We start from the raw sequence: 19,508 nt of genomic DNA, 5'->3' as shown, positions 1-19,508 counted from the left end.
CCGTTCTATCTCCACATTATGTCCTCTGGTTGCTCTATCCCCACATTGTGTCGTCTGGTTGTCTTATTCCCAGATTATGTCCTCTGGTTGCTCTATCCTCACACCATGTCCCCTGGTAGCTCTGTCCCTCACATTATATCCTCTGGTTGCTCTTTCCCCATATCATGTCCTTTGTTTATTCTATTCTACATTATGTTCTCTGGTTTTTTCTATCCCCATATTATGTCCCTTGGTTGCTCTATCCCCACATTATGCTGTCTGGTTGCTCTATCCCTATATTATGGCCTTTGGTTATTCTATCCCACATTATGTCCTCTGGTGGTTTTATCCCGACATTATGTCCTCTAGTTGCTCTATCCCGATATTATTTCTCTGGATGCTCTGTCTCGACATTATATCGTCTCCAAATGTTATGGCTTCTCATTTTCCTATCCCCACATTATGTCGTCTGTTTGTTTTATCCCCACAATATGTCCTTTCGTTGATCTGTCCTCACATTATGCCCTCTGTAGGCTCTATCCAAACATTATGACCTTTGTTCTATTCCTACATTGTAACCTTTGATCGCCCTATCTCCACATTATGTCCTCTGTTTGCTTTATCCCCACATCATACTGTCTGGTTATTCTATTCATACATTATGTCCTCTTGCTATTCTATCCCTACATTATGTCCTCTGGTTTCTCTATCCCCACATTATGTCGTCGGGTTGTTCTATTTCCAGGTTATGTCCTCTGGTTATCCTATCCCCACATTATGTCCACTGGTTGTTCTATCTCTGCATTATGTTCCCTAGATGCTCTATCCCCACATTATGTACTCCGAATGCTCTATCCCCACATTACGTCCTCTGGTCGCTCTGATTTCTCTATTCCTATATTATGTCCTCTGACTGTTCTATCCCCACATTGTGATATCGGCTTACTCTATGCCCTCATTAGGTCCTTTGTTTTTTCTATCCCAACATTATATCATCTGGTTGTTCCATCCCCACATTATATCCTCTGGTTGTTCTAACCCCACATTATGTCCTCTGGTTTTTCTATTCCTATATTATGTCCTCTGGCTGTTCTATCGTTACTTTGTGATATCTGCTTGCTCAATGCCCTCATTATGTCATTTGGTTTTTCTATCCCCACATTATGTCCTCTGGTTGTTCTATACCGACATTATGTCCTCTAGCTGCTCTATCCTCACGTTATGTCCTCCGGATGCTCAACCCCCACATTATGTCATCTGTTCGCTCTATCCCCACATTCTGTCCTCTGGTTGCATTATTTCTATATTATGCCCTATGGTTGTTCTATCCCCACATTATGTTCCCTGGTTGCTCTATCCCTACATAATATCCTCTGGTTTTTCTATACTCACATTATTTATTCTGGTTGTTGTATCCCCACATCATGTCTTCTGGTTTCTCCATCCCGATAATATGTCATATGTTTGTTCTATCACCACATTATATCCTCTTGTTGCTCTATCCCCACATTATGTTCCCTGGTTGCTCTATCCCCACATTATGTCCTCTGGTTTTTATACCCTATATTATGTCCTATGGTTGCTCTAGCCCCACATCATATCCTCTGGTTGCTCTATCCCCACATTATGTCCTCTGGTTGCCTATTCCTTTATTATGTCATATGGATGTTCTATCACCACAAAAGGTTCTCTGGTTGCTCTATCCCCACATTATCTGTCCCGGTTGTTCTATTCCCACATCATGTACTCTGGTTCTTCTATCCCCACATTATGTCCTCTGGTTGCTCTATCCCCAAATTATGTCATCTTGTTCCTCTATCCCCACATTATTTCCTCTGGTTCTTCTATCCCCACATCATTTCCTCTGGTTGGTCTATCCTCACATTATGTCCCCTTGTTGTTCTTTACCCACATTATGTCCTCTGTTTGCTCTATCTCAGAATTATATCCTCTGCTTGTTCTATCCCCCTCATTATGTCCTCTGGTTGCTCTATACTCACATTATGTCTTCTCGTTGCTCTATCCCCACATTATGTCCTCTGGTTGTTCTATCCCTAGAACATATCCTCTGGTTGCTCCATCCCCACATCATGTCCTCTGGTTGCTCTATCCCCACATTATATCCTCTGGTCGTTTTATCCCCACATTTTGTAATCTGGTTATTCTATCCCCACATTATGTCCTCTGGTTGCTCTATCCCCACATCATGTCCTTTGATTGCTCTATCTCTACATTATATCCTTTGGTTGTTCTACTCAAACATTATATCGTCTCGTTGTTCTATCCACACATTATGGTTGTGGTTGTTCTATCCCCACATTATGATGTTTGGTTGTTCTATCCCCACCTAATGTCCTTTCGTTGTTCTATCCACACATTACGTCCTTTTGTTTGTTCTATCCCCAGATTATGTCCTCTTGTGTCTCTATCTCCAGATAATGTCCTCTGGTTGTTTTATCTCCACATTATGTCCTCTAGTTATTCCATCCCCACATTATGTCCTCTGGTTGCTCTACCTCCACATTATGTCTTCTCGTTGTTCTATCCCCACATTATGTCCTCTAGTTGTTCTATCTCCACATTATGTCCTCTGGTTGTTCTATCCCGACTTTATGTCCTCTGTTTGTTCTATCCCCACATTATGTCCTTTAGTTATTCTATCCCCACAGTATATCCTCTGGTTCTATCCCCACATTATGTCATCTGGTTTCTCTATCTCCACATTATGTCTTCTGGTTGTGCTATCCTTTCATTATGTCCTGTAGCTGCTTTATCCACACATTATAACCTTTGGTCGTTCTATCCCCATATTAAGTACCCCGGTTCTTATATCCCCACATTATGTTCTCTGGTTGTTCTATCACTACATTATGTCCTCTGGTTGTTCAATCTCCACATTGTGTCCTCTAGTTATTCTATCAAAGCATTATATCCTCTCGTTGTTCTCTCCCCACATTATGCACTCCGGTTGTTCTACCCCCATATCATATCCTCTGGTTGTTTTATCCACACTTGACGTCCTCTCGTTGTTCCCTCCATACATGATGTCCTTTGTTTGTTCTGTCCCCACATTACATCCTCAGTTTGTTCTATCTCCACATTATGTCCTCTGGTTGTTCTTATTTCATTTATTTTACTTTGTCGCTGTCTCCCGCGTTAGCGAGGTAGCGCAAGAAAACAGACGAAAGAATGGCCCAACCCACCAACATACACATGTATATACATATACGTCCACAAACGCAAATATACATACCTGTACATCTCAACGTATACATATATATACACACAGACATATACATATATACACATGTACATAATTCATACTGTCTGCCTTTATTCATTCCCATCGCCACCCCGCCATACATGAAATAAAAACCCCCTCCCCCAGCATGTGCGCGGGGTAGCGCTAGGAAAAGACAACAAAGGTCACATTCGTTCACACTCAGTCTCTAGCTGTCATGTAATAATGCACCGAAATCACAACTCCCTTTCCACATCCAGGCCTCACACAACTTTCCATGGTTTATCTCAGATGCTTCACATGCCCTGGTTCAATCCATTGACAGCACGTCGACCCCAGTGTACCACATCGTTCCAATTCACTCTATTCCTTGCACGCCTTTCACCCTCCTGCATGTTCAGGCCCCGATCACTCAAAATCTTTTTCACTCCATCTTTTCACCTCCAATTTGGTTCTCCCATTCCCCTCGTTCCCTCCACCTCTGACACATATATCCTCTTGGTCAATCTTTCCTCACTCATTGAATGTTCTATCCCCACATTATGTCCTCTGGTTATTGTATTCCCACTTTATGTCCTCTCATTGTTCTATCGACATATCATGTCCTTTGTTTGTTCTATCCTCACTTTATGTCGTCTGGTTGCTCTATCTCCACAGTATGTCCTCTGGTTATTCTATCCCCACATTATATTTTCTGGTTGTTCTAACCCCACTTTATGTTCTCTGGTTTTTCTATTCCTATATTATGTCCTCTGGCTGTTCTATCATTGTGATATATGCTTGTTCTATGCCCTAATTATGTCCTCTGGTTTTTCTATCCCCACATTATATCCTCTGGTTGTTCTATACCGACATTATGTCCTATGGCTGCTCTATCCTCATATTATGTCCTCCGGATGCTCAACCCCCACATTATGTCCTCTGTTTGCTCTATCCCCACATTATGTCCTCTGTTTGCTGTATCCCCACATTCTGTCCTCTGACTGCACTATTCCTATATCATGTCCTCTGGTTGTTCTATCCCCACATTATGATTCTTGGTTGCTCTATCCCTACATTATATTCTCTGGTTTTTCTATACTCACATTATTTCCTCTGGTTGTTTTATCCCCACATCATGTCTTCTGGGCGCTGTATCCCTAAATCATGTCCTCTGGTTGCTCTATCCCGATAATGTGACATATGCTTGTTCTATCACCACATTATGTCCTCTTGTTGCTCTATCCCCACATTATGTCCTCTCGTTGTTCTATCCACACATATGTCCTATTGTTGGCTCTATCCCCAGATTATGTGATCTAGTGTCTCTATCTCCATATTATGTCCTCTGGCTGTTTTATCTCCGCATCATGTCCTCTAGTTATTCCATCCCCACAATATGTCCTCTGGTTGCTCTATCTCCTCATTATGTCCTCTGGTTCCTATATCTCCACATTATGGCTTGTGGTTGTTCTATCTCCACATTATGTCCTCTAGTTGTTCTATCCTCACATTATGTCCTTTGGTTGCTCTATCCCCACATGATATCTTCTGGTTCTATCCCCACATTATGTCCTCTGGTTTCTCTATCTCCACATTATGTCTTCTGGTTGTTCTATCTCCACATTATGTCCTCTGGTCATTGTATTCCCACTTTATGTCCTCTCATTGTTCTGTCTACATATTATGTCCTTTGTTTGTTCTATCCTCACTTTATGTCGTCTGGTTGCTCTATCTCCACAGTATGTTCTCTGGTTGTTCTATCCTCACATTATGTCATCTGGTTGCTCTATCTCGACTTTATGTCCTTTGGTTGCTCTATCCCTACATTATGTCCTCTGGTTGTTCTATCTCCACATTTTGAACTCTGGTTGCTCTATCCCCACATTATGTCCTCTGGTTGTTCTATCCTCACATTATGTCCTGTGGTTGCTCTATCCTTTACATTATTTCCTCTGGTTGTTTTATCTACGCTTTATGTCCTCTGGTTGTTCTACCCCTACATTATGTCCTCTGGTTGCTCTATCCCCACATTATGTCCAATGGTTGTTTTATCCCCACATTATGTCCGCTGGTTTTTCTATCCCCACATTATGTCCTCTTGCTGCTCTATTCCCACATCATATCCTCTGGTTGTTCTATCTCCACAGTTATGTCCTTTGGCTGTTCTATCCCCACATTATGTTTTCTGGGTGTTTCATCCCCACACCATGCCCTCTAGCTGTTCTGTCCCCACATTATGTCCTCTGGTTGTTCTATCACCACATCATGTCTTCCGGTTGTTCTATCCTCATAATCGTGAAGCAAATTCTAGTTCTGGGTTTATCTAGAATATGAACAAAATTTTTAGATATTACTTGACAGTTGATCTAACATTTGACAACAGACTGTTTGTATGCATTACTTTTCTCCTAATATAGTACTCTGGCGACGGGTTAGGGACAATGTCAACTACGAAGTCCCTCTCAAGCTCAGAATTCTGAAGATTTTTTTACTGTTCGATAAAAATCATACTGAGGTCGCCTTTCACTTACCTCATTCTCATTACTTTACATTTGCTTGGGTTATATTTCGTGCACCACATACGTATTAAGTCAACTTTAGATTCTGTTTAATTTCTCTTTTAAGTACATAGAATCATTCTGTCTTGTACTTTCCTCTCTACATCATACCTTCTTGCAAGTCATTAACATAGAGAAGCAACTTTTCTCAAAACAGAACCTTAGAGCACTCCTATAGAGCATCTTGGAGCACTACTATAAAACACAATGGAGCACTGATATGGAGCACCATGGAGCACTCCTATAGAGCACCTTGGAACACTAATTTAGGGCATCCTCGAGCACTCCTATAGAGCACCCTGGAGCACTCCTATAGAGCACACTGGAGCACTACTATAGAGCACCCTGGAGCACTCCTATAGAGCACACTGGAGCACTACTATAGAGCACCCTGGAGCACTCCTATAGAGCGCCCTGGACCAATAATACAGAGCACCCTGGAGCACTCCTATAGAACACCCTAGACCACTACTATAGAGCACCTTGGACCACTGATATAGACCCTGTAGCACTCCTATATAGCATCCTGGAGCACTCCTAAAGAGAACGCTATAGCACTACTATCGAGCACCCCGGAGCACTCCAATAGAGCACACTGCAGCACTGCTATACAGCACCCTAAAGCACTCCTATAGAGCACCCTGGAGCACTACTAGAGAGGACCTTGGAGCACTAATATAGAGCACCCTGGAGCACTACTAGAGAGGACCTTGGAGCACTAATATAGAGCAACCTGGAGCACTACTAGAGAGGACCTTGGAGCACTGATATAGAGCAACCTGGAGCACTACTATAGAGCACGCTGGAGCACTCCCATAAAACACCCTAGAGCACTCCTATAGAGCACCCTGGACCACTGCTAGAGAGCACCCTAGACCACTAATATAGAGCACCCCAGAGTACTACTATAGAGCACCCTGGAGCACTACTATAGAGCAACCTGGAGCACTCCTATAGAGCACCCTGGAGCACTACTGTAAAGCACCCTGGAACACTAATATAGAGCTTACTGGAGCACTACTATAGCACAACCTAGAGCACTACTATAGTCACCCTGGAACACAATTACAGAGCGCCCTAGAGCACTACTCTAGAGCACCTTGGAGCACTAATATAGAGCACCCTGGAGCACTACTATAGAGCAACCTAGAGCGCTATTATAGAGCACCCTGGAGCACTCCACAAGAGCACCCTGGAGCACTTCTATATGGCACCATGGAGCACACTTCTATATGGCACCATGGAGCACTACTATAGAGCACCCTAGAGCATTCATATAGATCGCCCTGGAGCACTACTATAGAGCTCCCTAGAGCACTCATATAGAGCACCCTGGAGGACTATTATAGAGCACGCTGGAGCACCACTATAAAGTACCCTGGAGCACTAGTATAGAGCAGGCTGGAGCACTACTATAGCGCACCCTGGAACACTCCTATAGAGCACCTTAGAGCATTACTATAGAGTACCCTGGAGCACTACTACAGAGCACCTTGGAGCATTACTATGGAGTACCCTGGAGCACTACTATAGAGCACCCTGAGCAATAGTATAGAGTACCGTAGGGCACTCCTTTAGAGCTCCCTGGAGCACTAATATAGAGCACCCTGGAGCACTACTACAAGAACATCACCCATTTGGAAAAGAGTTCTGTGACTCCTGTCTTTTGTTTCCTTACACAAAGATGATGTTATATCCATCAGAGGAGCCTCCCTGTTAGTGATCCAGCAACTCAGTCATTCTCTCAGGTATAGTGTCAAATGCTTTCTGGTAATCAGTCATTCTCTCAGGTATAGTGTCAAATGCTTTCTGGTAATCAGTCATTCTCTCAGGTATAGTGTCAAATGCTTTCTGGTAATCAGAACAGAAACAATCTACCCAGCTTCCAGTTTGTCTGACACAAAGCTCGCTAACTTATAGAAATCTAAGATGGTCGTCGCACATGATCACCTTTCCCTAAAACTGTGTTGCCTCTCACTTAAGTAATTTTCCCGTTGTAGGAAGTCATCCATTTGCTTTCTGATTAACTTTTTCAATACCTTACAAACCACACTCGTCAGCGCCTCTTCCCACTCTCCTTTTTCATATAGATGTTTAAGAAGTTTGCCCTTTTACATAACCTTGGCACTTTGCTTCTCTCCTGCAACATGATGTGCAGTACTTCTAGAGGTGTGTTTCGCCTGTCTTTATACAGCGTCTGCACATAAGGTTAACCTTCATCAGGACTGTGAGCCTCGTATGGGTGTAGCACCATTTAGTATTCTGGATATTTCTTTTTCAGGAATCTCACTGATTTCCAAAACTTCCTCCAATTCCATCTCACTGGTGTTGGGGTCTGTAGTACCTTCCTCTTTGAAAACATTTTTGAACTTGTTATTTGGTTCTTCACATACCCTTACGTCATCCTCAGCTGTTCTTCACATACCCTTACGTCATCCTCAGCTGTTCTTCACATACCCTTACGTCATCCTCAGCTGTTCTTCACATACCCTTACGTCATCCTCAGCTGTTCTTCACATACCCTTACGTCATCCTCAGCTGTTCTTCACATACCCTTACGTCATCCTCAGCTGTTCTTCACATACCCTTACGTCATCCTCAGCTGTTCTTCACATATCCTTACGTCATCCTCAGCTGTTCTTCACATATCCTTACGTCATCCTCAGCTGTTCTTCACATACCCTTACGTCATCCTCAGCTGTTCTTCACATACCCTTACGTCATCCTCAGCTGTTCTTCACATACCTTTACGTCATCCTCAGCTGTTCTTCACATATCCTTACGTCATCCTCAGCTGTTCTTCACATACCCTTACGTCATCCTCAGCTGTTCTTCACATATCCTTACGTCATCCTCAGCTGTTCTTCACATACCCTTACGTCATCCTCAGCTGTTCTTCACACACCCTTACGTCATCCTCAGCTGTTCTTCACACACCCTTACGTCATCCTCAGCTGTTCTTCATATACCCTTACGTCATCCTCAGCTGTTCTTCACATATCCTTACGTCATCCTCAGCTGTTCTTCACATATCCTTACGTCATCCTCAGCTGTTCTTCACATACCCTTACGTCATCCTCAGCTGTTCTTCACATACCCTTACGTCATCCTCAGCTGTTCTTCACATATCCTTACGTCATCCTCAGCTGTTCTTCACATACCCTTACGTCATCCTCAGCTGTTCTTCACATACCCTTACGTCATCCTCAGCTGTTCTTTACATACCCTTACGTCATCCTCAGCTGTTCTTCACATATCCTTACGTCATCCTCAGCTGTTCTTCACATATCCTTACGTCATCCTCAGCTGTTCTTCACATACCCTTACGTCATCCTCAGCTGTTCTTCACATATCCTTACGTCATCCTCAGCTGTTCTTCACATACCCTTACGTCATCCTCAGCTGTTCTTCACATATCCTTACGTCATCCTCAGCTGTTCTTCACATACCCTTACGTCATCCTCAGCTGTTCTTCACATACCCTTACGTCATCCTCAGCTGTTCTTCACATACCCTTACGTCATCCTCAGCTGTTCTTTACTCTGAATTAAAGTCTTTAACCTGAAATGTTTCTCCTGAACTGACCACTGACTCCTGATAGATTTATGGCAAAGTTAAGGATCTTCTAGTTTGTTTTTTGACTTCATTCTTTAGGTTATACTTCCTTATCTTCTTAACCATCTGTAATGTCACTCAGACTGGGAAGAAAAGGTCCTACGTACATTTAAGGTATGTATGGAAGAAAAGGTCATTGTCCATAAACTCAAAGATGGGGATATTTGAAGAGATAATTGTTACCACACTGTTGTATGGATATGAGTTTTAGATCTTGAATACCATGTCTAGGAAGTGGACGAATGTGTTAAACAACATGTACCACCAGACGATCACGTTAGAAATAATTCAGAGGTGATATTGCAGTAGTAATGAGGCAGCCTCATGGAGAGGACTGACATGGCTCTGCTGCTGTTTTTGACCATATGGAGAGGGTGACTGACGAGAGGCTGGTGGAAAGGATTCATGTGTCTTACGTGGAAGTGCACACAGGGAGACCTTGCTTGATGCAGGACTAGTGTGGTATGCTCTCGTCTTCTGCTGCTTTTGTCATCATCAGTCTTGGGGTCATCTGGAACTCTCCCTAATCATCCTCATGATTTTCTTTTAATGTTTCTGTGTTTGCATCACAGATGCTCATTTTCTCAGTGACATATTAACTAGCCTCACAATCTCTCTTATAGGTTTTCATGTACATTGTTTGACATCTACCAAGTAAATTCTCCTGAACTACTTCAAGACTGAATCATTACTTTCTACATACATTTGAACGTACTGTGTCCTGCTGTTTCCTACCATGCAATAGATAACAAAGACTTTTTCATCTATCACGACTGTGGCATTACAGATCATCTATCCTTCCATGTTGTTCCAGTCCTTCATATTGTTCCAGTCCTTCATGGTGTTCCAGTCCTTCATGTTGTTCCAGTCCTTCATGGTGTTCCAGTCCTTCATATTGTTCCAGTCCTTCATGGTGTTCCAGTCCTTCATATTGTTCCAGTCCTATATGGTATTCCATTCCTTCATGTTGTTCCAGTCCTTCATGTTGTTCCATGCCTTCATGGTGTTCCAGTCCTTCATGGTGTTCCAGTCTTTGATATTCTTCCAGTCCTTCATGTTGTTCCAGTCATTCATGTTGTTCCAGTCCTTCATGATGTTCCAGTCCTTCATGGTGTTCCAGTCCTTCATGTTCTTCCAGTCCTTCAAGTTGTTCCAGTCCTTCATGGTGTTCCAGTCCTTCATGTTGTTCCAGTCCTTCATGGTGTTCCAGTCCTTCATGTTGTTCCAGTCCTTCATGTTGTTCCAGTCCTTCATGGTGTTCCAGTCCTTCATGGTGTTCCAGTCCTTCATGGTGTTCCAGTCCTTCATATTGTTCCAGTCCTTCATGTTGTTCCAGTCCTTCACATTGTTCCAGTCCTTCATGTTGTTCCAGTCCTTCATGTTGTTCCAGTCCTTCATGGTGTTCCAGTCCTTCATGTTGTTACAGTCCTTCATGGTGTTCCAGTCCTTCATATTGATCCAGTCCTCCATGGTGTTCCAGTCCTTCATGGTGTTCCAGTCCTTCATATTGATCCAGTCCTTCATGGTGTTCCAGTCCTTCATGGTGTTCCAGTCCTTCATTGTGTTACAGTCCTTCATGTTGTTCCAGCTTTCATGTTCTTCCAGTCCTTCATGGTGTTCTAGTCCTTCATGTTGTTCCAGTCCTTCATGGTGTTCTAGTCCTTCATGTTGTTCCAGTCCTTCATGGTGTTCCAGTCCTTCATAATGTTCCAGTCCTTCATGGTGTTCCAGTCCTTCATATTGTTCCAGTCCTTCATAGTGTTCCAGTTCTTCATGGTGTTCCAGTTCTTCATGTTCTTCCAGTCCTTCATATTGTTCCAGTCCTTCATGTTGTTCCAGCCTTTCATGTCCTTCCAGTCAATAATGGTCTTCTAGTCCTTCATGTTGTTCCAGTCCTTCATGGTGTTCCAGTCCTTCATGGTGTTCCAGTCCTTCATGGTGTTCCAGTCCTTCATGTTGTTCCAGTCCTTCATGGTGCTCCAGTCCTTCATGGTGTTCCAGTCCTTCATGTTGTTCCAGTCCTTCATGGTGTTCTAGTCCTTTATGGTGTTCCAGTCCTTCATAATGTTCCAGTCATTCATGGTGTTCCAGTCCTTCATATTGTTCCAGTCCTTCATAGTGTTCTAGTCCTTCATGTTGTTCCAGTCCTTCATGTTGTTCCAGACCTTCATGGTGTTCTAGTCCTTCATGGTGTTCCAGTTCTTCATGTTGTTCCAGACCTTCATGGTGTTCTAGTCCTTCATGTTGTTCCAGTCCTTCATGGTGTTCAAGTCCTTCATGTTGTTCCAGTCCTTCATGTTGTTCCAGACCTTCATGGTGTTCTAGTCCTTCATGGTGTTCCAGTTCTTCATGTTGTTCCAGTCCTTCATGCTGTTCCAGTACTTCATGGTGTTCCAGTCCTTCATGTTGTTCCAGTCCTTCATATTGTTCCAGTCCTTCATGGTGTTCCAGTCCTTATGGTGTTACAGTCCTTCATGTTGTTCCAGTCCTTCATGGTGTTCCAGTCTTTCATGTTGTTCCAGTCCTTCATGGTGTTCCAGTACTTCATGTTGTTCCAGTCCTTCATGGTGTTCTAGTCCTTCATGTTGTTCCAGTCCTTCATGGTGTTCCAGTCCTTCATATTGTTCCAGTCCTTCATGGTGTTCTAGTCCTTCTTGGTGTTCCAGTCCTTCATGGTATTCCAGTCCTTCATGGTGTTCCAGTCCTTCATATTGTTCCAGTCCTTCATAGTGTTCTAGTCCTTCATGGTGTTCCAGTCCTTCATGTTGTTCCAGTCTTTCATGGTCTTCCAGTCCTTCATGTTGTTCCAGTCCTTCATGGTATTCCAGTCCTTCATTGTATTCCAGTCCTTCATGGTATTCCAGTCCTTCATGGTGTTCCAGTCCTTGATATTGTTTCAGTCCTTCATGTTGTTCCAGCCTTTCATGTCCTTCCAGTCCTTCATGGTCTTCTAGTCCTTCATATTGTTCCAGTCCTTCATGGTCTTCTAGTCCTTCATGTTGTTCCAGTCCTTCATGTTGTTCCAGTCCTTCATGGTGTTCCAGTCCTTCATGGTGTTCCAGTCCTTCATGGTGTTCCAGTCCCTCATAGTGTTCTAGTCCTTCATATTGTTCCAGTCCTTCATGTGGTTCCAGTCCTTCATGTTGTTCCAGTCCTTCATGGTGTTCCAGTCCTTTATATTGTTCCAGTCCTTCATGTTGTTCCAGTCCTTCATGGTGTTCCAGTCATTCATATTGGTCCAGTCCTTCATGGTATTCCAGTCCTTCATGGTGTTCCAGTCCTTCATGTTGTTCCAGTCCTTCATGGTGTTCCAGTCCTTCATATTGTTCCAGTCCTTCATGGTGTTCCAGTCCTTCATGTTGTTCCAGTCCTTCATAATGTTCCAGTCCTTCATGGTATTCCAGTCCTTCATGGCGTTCCAGTCCCTCATGGTGTTCCAGTTCTTCATGGTATTCCAGTCCTTCATGTTGTTCCAGCCTTTCATGTTCTTCCAGTCCTTCATGGTCTTCTAGTCCTTCATGTTGTTCCAGTCCTTCATGTTGTTCAAGTCCTTCATGGTGTTCCAGTCCTTCATAGTGTTCCAGTCCTTCATAATGTTCCAGTCCTTCATGTTGTTCCAGTCCTTCATGTTGATCCAGTCCTTCATGTTGTTCCAGTCCTTCATGTTGATCCAGTCCTTCATGGTGTTCCAGTCCTTCATGGTGTTCCAGTCCTTCATGTTCATCCAGTCCTTCAAGGTGTTCCAGTCCTTCATCATGTTCCCGTCCTTCATGTTGTTCCAGTCCTTCATGGTGTTCTAGTCCTTCATGTTGTTCCAATCCTTCATGTTGTTCCAGTCCTTGATGGTGTTCTAGTCCTTCATGGTGTTCCAGTCCTTCATGTTGTTCCAGTCCTTCATGTTGTTCCAGTCCTTCATGGTGTTCTAGTCCTTCATGTTGTTCCAGTCCTTCATGTTGTTCCAGTCCTTCATGGTGTTCCAGTCCTTCATGTTGTTCCAATCTTTCATAGTGTTCCAGTTCTTCATGGAGTTCCAGTTCTTCATGTTGTTCCAGTTCTTCATGTTGTTCTAGTCATTCATGTTGTTCAAGTCCTTCATATTGTTCCAGTCCTTCATGGCGTTCTAGTCCTTCATGTTGTTCCAGTCCTTCATGGCGTTCTAGTCCTTCATGGCATTCTAGTCCTTCATGTTGTTCCAGTTCTTCATGGTTTCCAGTCCTTCGTATTGTTCTAGTCCTTCTTGGTGTTCCAGTCCTTCATGGTGTTTCAGTCCTTCACATTGTTCTAGTCCCTCACATTGTTCTAGTCCTTCACATTGTTCTAGTCCTTCATGTTGTTCCAGTCCTTCATGTTGTTCCAGTCCTTCATGTTGGTCCAGTCCTTCATATTGTTCCAGTCCTTCATGGTGTTCCAGTCCTTCTTGGTGTTCCAGTCCTTCACATTGTTCTAGTCCTTCACATTGTTCCAGTCCTTCATGGTGTTCCAGTCCTCCATGGTGTTCTAGTCCTTCATGTTGTTCCAATCCTTCATAGTGTTCCAGTTCTTCATGTTGTTCCAGTCCTTCATGGTGTTTCAGTCATTCATGTTGTTCCAGTCTTTCATATTGTTCCAGTCCTTCATGGCGTTCTAGTCCTTCATGTTGTTCCAGTCCTTCATGGCGTTCTAGTCCTTCATGGCGTTCTAGTCCTTCATGTTGTTCCAGTCCTTCATGTTGTTCCAGTCCTTCTTGGTGTTCCACTCCTTCACATTGTTCCAGTCCTTCATGGTGTTCTAGTCCTTCACATTGTTCCAGTCCTTCATGGTGTTCTAGTCCTTCATGGTGTTCCAGTCCTTCATATTGTTCCAGTCCTTCATGGTATTCCAGTCCTTCATGGTGTTCCAGTCCTTCATGGTTTTCCAGTCCTTCATGTTGTTCCAATCCTTCATGGTGTTCCAGTCCTTCATGTTGTTCCAGTCCTTCATGGTGTTCCAGTCCTTCATGTTGTTCCAGTCCTTCACAGTGTTCCAGTCCTTCATATTGTTCCAGTCCTTCATGTTGTTCCAGCCCTTCATATTGTTCCAGTCCTTCATAGTGTTGCAGTCCTTCATGTTGTTCCAGTCCTTCATGGTGTTCCAGTCCTTCATATTGTTCCAGTCCTTCATGGTGTTCCAGTCCTTCATGTTGTTCCAGTCCTTCATGGTGTTCCAGTCCTTCATGGTGTTCCAGTCCTTCATGGTTTTCCAGTCCTTCATGTTGTTCCAATCCTTCATGGTGTTCCAGTCCTTCATGTTGTTCCAGTCCTTCATGGTGTTCCAGTCCTTCATGTTGTTCCAGTCCTTCATGGTGTTCCAGTCCTTCATGTTGTTCCAGTCCTTCATGGTGTTCCAGTCCTTCATGGTGTTCCAGTCCTTCATGTTGTTCCAGTCCTTCATGGTGTTCCAGTCCTTCATGGTGTTCCAGTCTTTCATGTTGTTCCAGTCCTTCATGTTATTCCAGTCCTTGATGGTGTTCTAGTCCTTCATGGTGTTCCAGTCCTTCATGTTGTTCCAGTCCTTCATGGTGTTCCAGTCCTTCATAGTGTTCCAGTTCTTCATGGAGTTCCAGTCCTTCATGGTGTTTCAGTCATTCATGTTGTTCCAGTCCTTCATATTGTTCCAGTCCTTCATTATGTTCCAGTCTTTCTTATTGTTCCAGTTCTTCATGGTGTTCCAGTCCTTCATGGTGTTCCAGTCCTTCATGTTGTTCCAGTCCTTCATGTTGTTCCCGTCCTTCATGTTGTTCCAGTCCTTCATGGTGTTCTAGTCCTTCATGTTGTTCCAATCCTTCATGTTGTTCCAGTCCTTGATGGTGTTCTAGTCCTTCATGGTGTTCCAGTCCTTCATGTTGTTCCAGTCCTTCATGTTGTTCCAGTCCTTCATGGTGTTCTAGTCCTTCATGTTGTTCCAGTCCTTCATGTTGTTCCAGTCCTTCATGGTGTTCCAGTCCTTCATGTTGTTCCAATCTTTCATAGTGTTCCAGTTCTTCATGGAGTTCCAGTTCTTCATGTTGTTCCAGTCCTTCATGTTGTTCTAGTCATTCATGTTGTTCCAGTCCTTCATATTGTTCCAGTCCTTCATGGCGTTCTAGTCCTTCATGTTGTTCCAGTCCTTCATGGCGTTCTAGTCCTTCATGGCATTCTAGTCCTTCATGTTGTTCCAGTTCTTCATGGTTTCCAGTCCTTCGTATTGTTCTAGTCCTTCTTGGTGTTCCAGTCCTTCATGGTGTTCCAGTCCTTCACATTGTTCTAGTCCTTCACATTGTTCTAGTCCTTCACATTGTTCTAGTCCTTCATGTTGTTCCAGTCCTTCATGTTGTTCCAGTCCTTCATGTTGGTCCAGTCCTTCATATTGTTCCAGTCCTTCATGGTGTTCCAGTCCTTCTTGGTGTTCCAGTCCTTCACATTGTTCTAGTCCTTCACATTGATCCAGTCCTTCATGGTGTTCCAGTCCTTCATGGTGTTCTAGTCCTTCATGTTGTTCCAATCCTTCATAGTGTTCCAGTTCTTCATGTTGTTCCAGTCCTTCATGGTGTTTCAGTCATTCATGTTGTTCCAGTCTTTCATATTGTTCCAGTCCTTCATGGCGTTCTAGTCCTTCATGTTGTTCCAGTCCTTCATGGCGTTCTAGTCCTTCATGGCGTTCTAGTCCTTCATGTTGTTCCAGTCCTTCATGTTGTTCCAGTCCTTCTTGGTGTTCCACTCCTTCACATTGTTCCAGTCCTTCATGGTGTTCTAGTCCTTCACATTGTTCCAGTCCTTCATGGTGTTCCAGTCCTTCATGGTGTTCCAGTCCTTCATGGTGTTTCAGTCATTCATGTTGTTCCAGTCCTTCATATTGTTCCAATCCTTCATATTGTTCTAGTCCTTCATGTTGTTGAAGTCCTTCTTGGTGTTCCAGTCCTTCATTGTGTTCTAGTCCTTGACATTGTTCTAGTCCTTCATGTTGTTCCAGTCCCTCATGTTGTTCCAGTCCTTCTTGGTGTTCCAGTCCTTCACATTGTTCCAGTCCTTCATGGTGTTCTAGTCCTTCACATTGTTCCAGTCCTTCATGGTGTTCTAGTCCTTCACATTGTTCTAGTCCTTCATGTTGTTCCAGTCCTTCATGTTGTTCCAGTCCTTCATGGTGTTCCAGTCCTTCATATTGTTCCAGTCCTTCTTGGTGTTCCAGTCCTTCACATTGTTCCAGTCCTTCATGGTGTTCTAGTCCTTCATGATGTTCCAGTCCTTCATGGTGTTCCAGTCCTTCATGTTGCTCCAGTCCTTCTTGGTGTTCCAGTCCTTCATATTGTTCCAGTCCTGCATGGTGTTCCAGTCCTTCATGGTGTTCCAGTCCTTCATGTTGTTCCAGTCCTTCATGTTGCTCCAGTCCTTCATTGTGTTCTCGTCCTTCATGTTGTTCCAGTCCTTCATGGTGTTCCAGCCTTTCATGGTGTTCCAACCTTATCTGTATTCCTGCCTCTCATTGTGTTCCAGTCTTACATTCATGGTGTTACAATATGATAATTGTGATAGTTGTGAGTGATAGATGAATGATAATACACGCAACACCGCTATAAACGAAGAGTGTTGGCAGTATGAGGGATAACTCAAAGTTCTCCTAAGATGACTATCATGTGCATGAGATCTATGAAGCAAGCTTCATTATGGCCCCATTCGTCAGCTGAGGTATGAAGCAAGCTTTTAATGGTTCTATTTTCCTCATTATGGCCCCATTCGTCAGCTGAGGTCTTCACCTTGCTTACCTGTCATTGCATCTCATGTATCAGTCAAGATATTGTGGCTTGTAACTTTCACTGTCGTGATATTATCTTGCAATAATTTTGTTCATATTTTGGCAGTTACAAGTTGAGATGGCAACAAAAGAGCGACTAATGAAGGTACATAAAGAACAAATGGACAATATGAATTTTCAACTGAAAGAAGAGGAAGAAAATATCATATCCTTAAAGAAACAGAAAATGGCAGTAGAGGAGGAGTTACAGAGTGTGTTGGGCGTCACCACGAAACTTAATCCACATTCAGAGAGGTTAGTTATGGCCTGCTTGATAATGGCATAGGATTATCTAATGATCAGTAACATTAGAGTAATTGTCATGAGATATTGCTTGCAATTAAATTCATTTTTTCAGAAAGTGTCAAGCAGAATGATCAACCATTAAGTGTTGACTCGCTTTTACCACCAGTCGTGTCCCTCCCCTCGTCCAGTTTGCCTACATTTATACTACAAGTTCGTCAACAATAATTTGTCATTGGAAGGCATGCGATACGAATATCACTTTACTTCCTGCTCCAAGACTCCCTGTCAATTTTAAGAGGCTCCTGCAACGCTCAGAAAGCTGACCACGTCCACCGGACGAGACCAAAGGCAGTAAAGTGTTGTGATGTTGTATGTGTGTACAAAGTGTTGTGATGTTGTATGTGTGTACAAAGTGTTGTGATGTTGTATGTGTGTACAAAGTGTTGTGATGTTGTATGTGTGTACAAAGAATAAGGAGCAGCTGAGTGATGGGTGTTCGGGGGCCATGATGGGTCTTGGATACGATGAGACAATGATTGTAGTGATGGGAGGTGTTCAGGGTGGATGTGGGAGGGCGTGACTTGTGCAGGCATGAAAGCATTGTATCTGAAACGTGGATGTCTGCTGCTCAGTCACTCTACCATCACACTACAAACTGATCTCAGTCACTCTACCGTCACACTACAAACTGATCTCAGACACTCTACCATCACACTACAAACTGATCTCAGACACTCTACCGTCACACTACAAACTGATCTCAGACACTCTACCATCACACTACAAACTGATCTCAGACACTCTACCGTCACACTACAAACTGATCTCAGTCACTCTACCGTCACACTACAAACTGATCTCAGACACTTTACCATCACACTACAAACTGATCTCAGACACTCTACCGTCACACTACAAACTGATCTCAGACACTCTACCGTCACACTGCAAACTGATCTCAGACACTCTACCGTCACACTGCAAACTGATCTCAGACACTCTACCGTCACACTACAAACTGAGCTCAGACACTACCATCACATTACAAACTGAGCTCAGACAATCTACCATCACACTACAAACTGAGCTCAGACACTCTACCATCACATTACAAACTGAGCTCAGACAATCTACCATCACACTACAAACTGAGCTCAGACAATCTACCATCACATTACAAACTGAGCTCAGACAATCTACCATCACACTACAAACTGATCTCAGACAATCTACCATCACATTACAAACTGAGCTCAGACAATCTACCATCACACTACAAACTGAGCTCAGACAATCTACCATCACACTACAAACTGAGCTCAGACAATCTACCATCACACTACAAACTGAGCTCAGACAATCTACCATCACACTACAAACTGAGCTCAGACACTCTACCATCACACTACACACTGATCTCAGATTCTCTACCATCACACTCCACACTGCGTTCAGACACTCTGCCATCACACTACGCACTAAGCTCAGACGCTCTACCATCACACTGCACACCGAGCTCAGACAATCTACCATCACACTATGCACTGAGCTCAGACACCCTACCATCACACTACACTCTTAGCTCAGACTTTCTACCAGCACACTACACACTGAGCTCAGATTCTTTACCGTCACACTACACAAAGAACTCAGACACTCTACCATCACACGACACACTTAGCTCAGACATTCTACCAGCAAACTACACACTGAGCTCAGACACTCTACCATCACACCACACGCTGAGTCAGATTTTCAACCACCACACTGCACACCAAGCTCAGATTCTCTGCCATCGCGCTACACACTGAACCGAGACACTTTTCCATCACACTACACTCTTAGCTCAGACACTCTATCAGCACACTACACTGAGCTCAGATTCTCTACCATCACACTACACACTGCACTCAGAGTCTCTACCATCACACTACACACTGAAGTCACACACTCTACCATCACACTACACACTTAGCTCAGACATTCTACCATCACACTAAACTCTTAGCTCAGATACTCTACCATCACACTACATACTGAGCTCAGACACTCTACCATCACAATGCGGTCTTAGGTCAGATACTCTGCCATCACACGACACT

The 19,508-nt window shown here is 43.5% G+C and overlaps 1 protein-coding gene across 1 annotated transcript in view; it reads left to right on the top strand.

Annotated features, from left to right (window-relative positions):
* LOC139760210 (uncharacterized) overlaps nt 1–19,508 on the top strand; it is a 554,062-nt gene that overhangs the window by 142,764 nt on the left and 391,790 nt on the right. Inside the window, exon 6 of the mRNA XM_071683144.1 lies at nt 17,228–17,415. Within this exon, the coding sequence (XP_071539245.1) occupies nt 17,228–17,415 (188 nt within the window). The remainder of the gene's footprint in view (nt 1–17,227; nt 17,416–19,508) is intronic.

Source organism: Panulirus ornatus, chromosome 35 (assembly GCF_036320965.1).
Source record: "Panulirus ornatus isolate Po-2019 chromosome 35, ASM3632096v1, whole genome shotgun sequence".
In the NCBI taxonomy this organism is placed as follows: domain Eukaryota; kingdom Metazoa; phylum Arthropoda; class Malacostraca; order Decapoda; family Palinuridae; genus Panulirus; species Panulirus ornatus.
This window is presented reverse-complemented; position numbering and strand designations above follow the sequence as displayed.